The sequence below is a fragment of the Dermacentor andersoni genome, chromosome 4, assembly GCF_023375885.2.
Source record: "Dermacentor andersoni chromosome 4, qqDerAnde1_hic_scaffold, whole genome shotgun sequence".
NCBI classification, from domain to species: Eukaryota; Metazoa; Arthropoda; class Arachnida; order Ixodida; family Ixodidae; genus Dermacentor; species Dermacentor andersoni.
The window spans coordinates 73,289,987-73,299,210 of NC_092817.1; the positions used below are offsets into that span (position 1 = coordinate 73,289,987).

The 9,224-nt window shown below is 45.2% G+C and overlaps 1 protein-coding gene across 1 annotated transcript; it reads left to right on the forward strand.

Moving 5' to 3' along the window:
• The first annotated feature begins 7,501 nt into the window (after positions 1-7,501).
• Positions 7,502-9,022, forward strand: LOC126536315 (very long chain fatty acid elongase AAEL008004-like). Its single transcript, XM_050183234.3, has one exon. It carries the CDS (start codon positions 7,577-7,579, stop codon positions 8,408-8,410), a length of 834 nt encoding a protein of 277 aa, XP_050039191.1. The 5' UTR covers positions 7,502-7,576; the 3' UTR covers positions 8,411-9,022.
• Positions 9,023-9,224: the final 202 nt, after the last annotated feature.

Below are 9,224 nucleotides of genomic sequence, written 5' to 3' on the forward strand. Positions count from 1 at the left end.
TTCCTTCCCTCTCCTCTACCACTCAAATTAATATATTCTTTCGCGTTTTTACGCACGTATCAACCACAGGAATCCTTTTCTCATCTACACAGGCTGCCTCCCGTTTCTCTGCTGTCACCCTTTTCTTTGTTCTTCATTTCTGTTTTGTTTTTCTTTCCTTATTTTTTTCTTCTGTATATATTTTGACTTCCCCTTTACTTTTTTCAATACCAACACTGACACATTCCAACGTTCCAGACGTCCGAATATATTTTTCAATGCCTCCACCACACAGGGTCACTCAACTTCTGTATACCGCCGTGACGACGCTTACGCCGAGCTATTGAGGGTATATCCCTTGAAAGACCAAACCGCTCTCTTACATCTATCCCCATCCATTGACCCCATACTCGGCGTCGCCGTTTTAACACCTTCGAAATTACCCGACACATTGCTGCTACACTACTGAAGTCATACTTTCAACTCATGTCCTTTGGTTATCCGCGCACTGACCAGCTGATTAGTTCTTCTAAAACCACAAACGCACCCCGCCTACGACAGCCACGCTTTCTGTCCAGTTCTCTGAAGTATTTCTAGCCTCTCGCTCTCGCCACACCCTCTTATGCCCTTCTTTTTCTCTTCTTTTTTCCCTTCTTTATTTCTGCCGCCTTCTCACTTCCCCGCTCTTGTCCCCTCGTTTTAGAAACCATGCCCAGAGCCCTCAAGCGACAGTGCTTATTTTCTCTTTAGACTCTCCCTTTACAGCCAGCCGCTACCGACAGTGACCGCACGTGACGGCACTCTACTAGCGTGTTAAAGCTAACCTGCCAAGGATGACGAAGCCGGCTTTGACGAAGATAGGTCCTCCTATCAAAACTTCGACTAGCGTTTCTGATGCTCCTTATCTCTGTAACTATTATACCACATGTGCTACTCTGTCTATCGGCCTCCTCCTTGAGTTTGGATTTGCATGTAGCATTAGTTGCCCTAGTCGCTGCGCTTCTCGTTTTATTGAAGAACGCGACTTGATATTCAAAATATATTCAGTTTTTCTACGTGTTTCTCGGTTGTCAATGCGAAATTTCATGGAGAACGAGCTGCTGTGGTGGGTTGCGTGTAGGTGACTCTTTCGCTGATGTTTACCAAGGTTCCTTGATGTTGTTGTTTTTTTTTTTTTGTCAAGGAGAGCTACCTTACGGCATGAAAAAAAAATGAAATGATGATTCAATCCTGCATCGCGCAGGAATTCCAGCAAAGCTCTGCAATTCCAGCCATTTACTCCACTCGCTGAATTCAGCATGCCATTCACTGCGGAGGCTCGACCGTCTGAGCAAAGACTCCCGGATGTGTAGTGTGGCTGGGTGAGTTAAAAGCAGGTGGAACATATGCCAGCGTCTTGTGCCAGGATCGTGCAGACGGGTCAGGTGGCGTCGTGCTTGACGAAGCCATTCTTGCAGGGTTGACGGTTTCCCTGGCCCGTATCTTCATCAGGGAAACTTCCTGCACCCATGTGAGGTTGCGAGAGAGGGAGCGGGCACACGGTGGGATAAGAGGACGTGTGTCGTGTCTGAGGGAATTTTCGAGAGCTAGAATAGTCGTAAATAAACCTGGAACAAAATGGTGTCGATGGAGACGCGTATACTTCTTGTCGTGTGTTTTGCTACCTGCCATTGAATTAAACGGATCATAACTATGCCCTTATGTTGACTTTACGTGAACATGGAAATGTGAGTTATTGTGAAGTCTGTGCGTCTTCTGACAAACTAATGTAGCTTTGCTGACTCGCTTCAGCTGTTTCATGGCGCTGAAGGAATCGGTGCATATGTGTACTTTTGTGGATGTCTGATAATAATGAGGCCAAGATTTACCCGCGTATTTGTTCACGTCGTTGTTCCGAAACACGCCAAAAGCATACGCGAAGTGGGTGATGATCAAAATGCTGCATCATGTACTGTTCCCAGTGCATTTGGCATCAAACCACGTGCATTCTAAGGGACCGCTGTCACCTATTCTGATAAGTAGCGGACTGACAAAACAAACAGGGTTTTGCTCCTCTTTGGAGAACAAAGAATGAAGTAGCAAAAAAAAAAAACGTTTATATGATGACAGGGAAGCGAAAAATCACGTGCGAACAGCTGGAGCCCTTTTAACAGTTCTGGTAGACGACCAAACATAAAACTGAGTTTTTCTCAAAACGTCCTTATTTATTTTTTTTTTCATTTCCACACTGTCGAAGCGTTTTTCTTTCAAGAAAATACTCGCCAGTATATAATGGATCTGTTGCGGCTTATGTTGCATTGTATTGATGACAGTATGAACATGTAATGTTAAAACAATATTTATATCATGTTGACGACAAAAATGTTTCAATCCCGAAGTTCTCCTAATAGGTCACGAATTGTGAAAATTTTTCTCTTAAAGGATTATAATACAAGTCAATAAATTTAGGTCCCATTTGGAGATAGTAATATAAAGAACGTACCTGACAGCCAAACTGTCATCGCGTCACTTGTTTTTGAGAAAAGATATGTTAAAATCTGGAACACTTTGTTAAATTGTGTACAGATTTACAGAAACAATTTGAAGTGCCATGGCGAGAGAGCTACTGAAAGTTATGTTAACCGGCGCCCCCAATTCAACACTCAAAAGTCACGGTTAACTTGTCCCGTAGTTTTAACAACATAAAGCAGAAACCAAGGTGACCTATTTACCCTACCCCGTTTAAGCGCCTTACCTGCACCGTTCAGCAAAGGACTTTGGCTCGGAGCTTATGCGAATGTGCTACACTGGACAGCATCAAAACTCGGCCTTGGTAGGCGCATACGTATTCCCTCATATGTAAACGTCAGTGCCCCGAAAGCTCTGAGGACCTCTACTGCAGGATGTGTATATAGTGCACACAGTGTACAGCGTTCCGCCTACTAACGTCGAAGCAGGAAGAAAGTTCGAAGGACGTTTACTGCAGGACGTCGTCGCGTACGTTCGTCGTATGCGGGACAGGCTTTAATGTACACAAGAAGGTAACACACAGCATTTGAACGACGCATGGACAAATACTGTGGCTAGGGCGTTCAAATCGCAGACGGTGCGACAAAACTAAATAGTCTTTTTTTTTTCCTTTGCACATATTGCAACACACAAACGGCGCATAGAGAAACTGGGCACTGGGCTCTGGTAACGAGCAAATCAGTGCATATTTTTTTAATGCGCTCGTAACAACGTGGACATGAATGTGGACAATGTGTACGAAGTAGGCTGCGCCAAGTTTCCGTGGCCTTTAAAGAACAAAGCCACACCTGGTACCGCGAATGTGAAACATACACAATAGCTTCAAGCCTGACCACGTCAGTGAAACTTATGGGATATACGCGCGTATTAAAGCGAAAATTTCTATACGAGCGCTTTCAGACCTAGCTAATCGCAGCTGCTGGGTGCGGTTGTCATATGTCGTGCCGAAAAGCTCCCACACGGGGCAGCATGGGTGTAAGGATTCGGGTCGTACGCGGTGTTTCCTCTTTTTAGGTCATACAGAACTCCTAAAAATTGCCTGTGGCAGATAGCGTAGTGATAGTCCTTGACCTGGACTACTCAAAGTGGTGGACATTACCCGATCGAGAAATCAAACTGTATAATTGACTATAATTGACAAAAATTTGTTAACTTCATCAATTGTTTGGCGGCACATATTGCAATTAACGAATCGTAGCAAGCTAGTCTGCTAGGCGTATCCACTTGAACCGAACTCTAGGGATCGCGCAGGTTTTAAAACATAGGGCGTGAGACATGCAGTAAAGAACGCGCTGTTGTTGCACTTACTTTTTTAACAAACTGCCATTTTATTTATCGAAACGCAAGATTAACAGGAATCTCCGCGTATTTTGTCGCACACTTTGGGAACAAATGTCTCCAAACCCGCATGATGCTCAGAGTTATTTGCAAGTTAGTATTCCTAACAAACTCAACGGCTGCAGTATTTATTGACGTAAAGTCAATAATTAGACAGTTAATTAGTGAAATGTTGCTACCGAGCAGATTATGCAATTTGATTTCTCGTGCAAGTTTTGTCCTGCTTCTTGAGTAATCCGTTTCATTGACTGAAATTATTCCCTCTGCCGAAGGCAATTTTTTAAAATTCTGCATGGGTCTCAAAAAAGATAGAAAGAAACTCATATGTAGCCGTCTGCGGTGCCTCCAAAGATGTGCCAGTGACCGACAACGTACCCTTTGGAATCGCGCATAGAAACTACAAACGGTACCTAAATGTCCCTGAAGATACACGTCATTAAGTCCCTACTTTCTTTATTTAAGCGAAGTTTTCTGTGCCTCCTTCCCCGGAATTTAGCGCGTTGCTTTTTTTGGCAAGTAAAGTGGGCCGATACTGGACACGGCTACAATAGCCAAGTGGTCGTTCCCGCGTAGATGATGTAATGAAAGTGAACTGATCCCAGAGACGGTGTTTTGAGATCTCGTGGGTAGACGGGGTTAGATCTCCGCGTTTTGCCATATTACAGGCCGGCACGTAATTGTAGTGCTGCGAAACGCGTCGCAGAAGGTGAACAGTCATATAGCACTTATCTAACCACTTCCTGAATGCTTTCCTTGACATAGATTCCAACCTGTGTGCAGTATTTGCATAAATATTTTGACATTGTCAAAAGCCGCCGGTATGATGGAGTTACCGCGTAGTGGAAAACCATCGCTGTGAGAGACACGCGAGATGGCTGTCGCCGTGTATCGTTGAGGTCACGCGGCACATAAGTATTTGCGACATTGCGGGACCCGGTGATAAACCCGCCACGTCGTTCTGCGTGTAAACCACGCCGTAAGACTGGCGACAATGCATCAAAGCTTTCAAATAAGTTCAGAGGTTAACGTGAGAAAGCCATGATATGATTATCATGCGTGCTTTAGCGGAGAACTGTGGATTAATTTTTGACTGCCTGGTGTTCATTAGCTTGCAGTAAATCTGAGCACACAAGCGTTTCTTCTTCTTTCTTTCTTTTTTTTTGTAATTCGCAGCATTATGTACCGTAGAGTATTTGCTTTGATCGGTGACAATAGTGGACTAATTTCGGACAAGATTGCAGTGTGTTCATCACTGATTGCTAAAAAGACGCAAAAGTGTCGGAAATAAGTTCTATATCTATAATGTATCAACATAACTCATAACTCATAAGTCGGTGAAATAGTATTTCAGTTGCAGGCAATCACTTGCTAAAGGCATGAGTTCCTAAATATTGCTAGATATCTTACTTTAGGAGCTCAGCGTAACACTTTTTTAATTACAGGCAATCGCCTGCCAAAGCATTTTTGCCCATGTCACGGCAGGAGTGTCCCCACCCCCGCTAGTAGAAAACTGTTTTCGCTCTCTCTCTCTCTCTTTCTCTCTCTCTCTCTCTCTTTAACCTTAGTGGATTTGTTTCTAGCGAGGACAAAGAGAACACAAAGTCAATTATCCAAACAATGGCTTTGACGTACACCACTTTTGAAGATGTGATAACGGGGGAACGACGATGATCATTCTAATACGATCAGTGTGTATATACAGTGACACATCTGTTAAATGCCTGTTAAAGACCATCTTGTTTTTCTACACACGCAAAATACGCTGTGGTCCCTTAGACAATGGGCATGCGGCCATTGCGCGTTGAAGCAGATGCTGCGATTCACAAAGGCGAAGGACGAATGAAGCATTGTAACAGCAGTGGACAATAAATGTTTAAATTAAACACCTGTTACGCGTATGTTGAAGCGGTCAAAAATTCCACAGGGTTATCACTCTACCCGCAGTGGTCACTTTGGCTGCGCTCGAGGACACGAGATCGAATCCCGGCCGCGGCGACCGTATTTCTATGCAAGAAAAGACCGTGTACGGTGCACGGAGTGCACGTTGAAAAACCCCAAGGGGTCCAAATTAATCCGGTGTCCGCCACTACAGCGTACATCATAAACATATTGTGGTTTTGGCACGTAAAACCCCAGAATTTATTTTTTATCACTCTACAAGTAAATGCAATGTGAGAAGTAATTTCTGAGGCAGCTGGCTTCCCGCTATTTCTTACGCACATCGTATTTTCACGTAACAAATCGCGTATATATTCAACGACCAGACAGCGAAAACATTTGACAGATGCATCGAAACAACTAGCTACCAGCATGCAGACTACTGCCACTTTTGTTGGGGGAGGCTAGCACCACCACACATATAGGCAGCCAATTGTGTCGATCAACGCAAACGAAGTAGTGAAGATAACCGTTTCAACAGTGCGATGCAAGAAGGCTGTGTTGCGGCTTCTCTTTAAAAGAAAACACTAAGGTGGTTCATATTAGAAGTGCCTCAGTAAAGAAACTTTGAAAATTGATACAGCGCGGCCTTCAGGCAACGAACGCTTCCTTAAAATGTGAGGAGCTTTTCTTTGCATGTTTCACTGAGCCGTCCTCGTTGACTTGGGTAGGTAAAATAAATAGTAATTTCGTGTCAAGGTCATGGGGTAATATATTCTTCTGCGATTCCGTTTGAAATCTTTAGGCGTGCGATTCGTATAAGCTAATGACACTGATTCGTTAATAAATAAATTATTAGTGCGCTGTCATTTATAGAGCAGTTAGTCAGAAGATTAGCGGCTTAGATCAGCGTAAACTTGCAATTCGATTATTTGAATAAGATACGGTACACTAGCTTATGTTTACTGGCGTCTTGATTAATAGTTCGCCCAGCAAGCGACCTTCGAAGTTACCGTCGGTACAAAAACGTCCGCAAAAATTATAGCACCAATACTGCGCTAAAATGAAAGCTCAACTCGTTGTCCTCAAACGTCGCGCGTCAACGGGCGTCCTGTATTGCACTGAAGCCTAACGCTTTTATTTTCTACGTGGCTTGCACAAAGTGCATTATCCAATCCAGTCGCCCGCTAGCTGCCCATTGCAGCTGCGATGCAGCCTTCAGCAAAAACAGAAAGCTGTTCGGGCACATCGCGAACAATGCTGGCAAACCGGGTAATTCCGAAGGTTAATCCTGCAGTTAATAAATGTGACTACACGTAAGTGCTCCTAATTCACGTAAATGTGGCTACACGTAAGTACGTAACTGGTCCGCGTAATGCAGCGCGGCTTATTGGTTTACGCGTGCGTCACAAATCTGACCGCATGACGTCTCGTGGTTCCTGACGGCAGAACAAGGATGTTGCGCCGACGCCCTCACGAAAGCTATCGTTGGCCAGGTCCCACCTGAGAGCCCTGCCAGACACGATGGCTCCGCTGTCCCAAAGAGAGCGCGGAGGAAATAAAGTATCCCCCCCACAATTAGAAGGCAACATTACCTGGCGGCTTAGGCAGCAGGGCGTGACTGTCTCCTTAGGAGCAGCGAATGCATTTCTTCTTCCTAATTTTCTCCCTGCCGTCGCTTCCGTCAGCCTTCACTCTCCTCTCAGCGAGACCGCCGAAAAGCTCCTGACTTTTTGTGGCGGAGTTTCTAATGGAGTGTTATGCCTCGACGGAGAGGCCATAAAAGCGCCGACTCGCGCGGCACTCGCTGAGAGACCGCCAAGTGGCTGCGAGCAAACTACGGCGTTCGTTTCTGCGCAGCCTTAGAACCACGATGGCGACGGCATCGATCACAGCCGACGACGGCGCGCCGTTCTTTCTGCGCAGGGACCCGCGCACCGCTGAGTGGTCCTTTCCGGGCAACAAGCAGGTGATCACGCTCCTGCTGGTCGGCTACGTCTACGTCGTTAAGGTGGCCGGCCCGCGGTTCATGAAGAACCGCAAACCGTACGACGGCATCAAGCCGCTCATCGCGTTCCACAATCTCTTCATGGTGGTGTGCAGTGCTTACTTCGTCGCCGCTTTCGTGTCGACCGCGTATATCCGCAACGGTTACAGCCTGCTGTGCCAGGGTATCGACTTCGACGCCAGGGACGACGGCACCATGCATCTGCTGAACCTCTATTGGTGGTACACGATGCTCAGGATACTCGACTTTCTCGACACCCTGTTCTTCGTGCTCCGCAAGAAGGAGTCGCACATCTCCTTCCTGCACGTCGTGCACCACACCATTGTGGTCTTCAACGGCTGGTTCGGACTCACCTACGGTCCGGATGGCCAAGCGGCGATTGTTGTGGTCATCAACGGCTCGGTGCACGTAGTGATGTACACGTACTACTTCCTCAGTCTCCTGGGGCCGGAAGTACAGAAACACTTGTGGTGGAAGCGCTACATTACGCAGCTGCAGCTTGCGCAGTTCGTCGTTCTCTTCACGCACGCCTTGCTGCCGCTCTTCCTCAACTGCGGATACCCCAGGTCTCACACATTCATCACGCTGTCACAAGCTGCCTTCTTCTTCGGCCTGTTTACGCACTTTTACTTTAAAAGCTACCAGACGAAGAAGATACATCTAGCGGCGAAACATAGAGCTAACGGCAAGATACAGTGAGGCATGAGGTTTTTTTTTTTAATGTATAATTGCATTTTATTGAACTTTTGGCGGAACGTTCGATGGTTTTTTGCTGGCAAAAAACTGACGTGTTGCTTCGTTTGCCGTGCATTTGCAGCTGATACGATGGCACAGACTACCAGCGAAAATGTCTCGTGAAATATAATGACTAATTACGAGTATTGGGTAGTAGTAGACCTTTTGCGTAGTTTTATATGATGGTCAGGTATGTCTTTCACTGTCATATACCAAAACAGAAGATTAGGTTATAAATATCAACACTATAAATATATATGTTCGAAAATATCTGCGATAAGCTGTCTTAGCTAGTAAGATTGTTTAATTTTAATATCAGGTGTAAAATACACTCAGGAAATGAACGTGTATATATTTCGGTTATTCACTCAAAGTGTACGCCTAAATGCCTAGTCTAGAACAAAGAGATCGGCAATATAGAAAGGAAAGGCGCCCTGCGTGGTCAAACAAACTGCCGTATATCAAAATGACGGATTTTGAAACATTGTGAGAGCAATGACTGCGCCAAGTGCTTACCTGTTATGTTCAAATTTGCCTTGTTACAAACATGCATAATAAAATTGGTTTCTATCTTTGTGTATGTTTCAATGGTTGTTTTCATACATTTGGACAAACAGCCAGATGAAAGGCGAAGGCGAAGAGGTTAACTAGAACGTAAAAAGCGGTTTCCTACGTTGCACTATTCAAGGGGAGAAGAGGGAGGTGGTAAAAAAATAAGAAAGTACATAGAGAGAAAGAAAAAAAGAAGGTGCTCAGACCCAAAATCACAGCCGGTCGC

Coding starts and splice junctions, on each gene's coding strand:
- LOC126536315 (XM_050183234.3), top strand. CDS start 7,577: ATGGCGACGGCATCGATCACAGCCGACGACGGCGCGCCGTTCTTTCTG.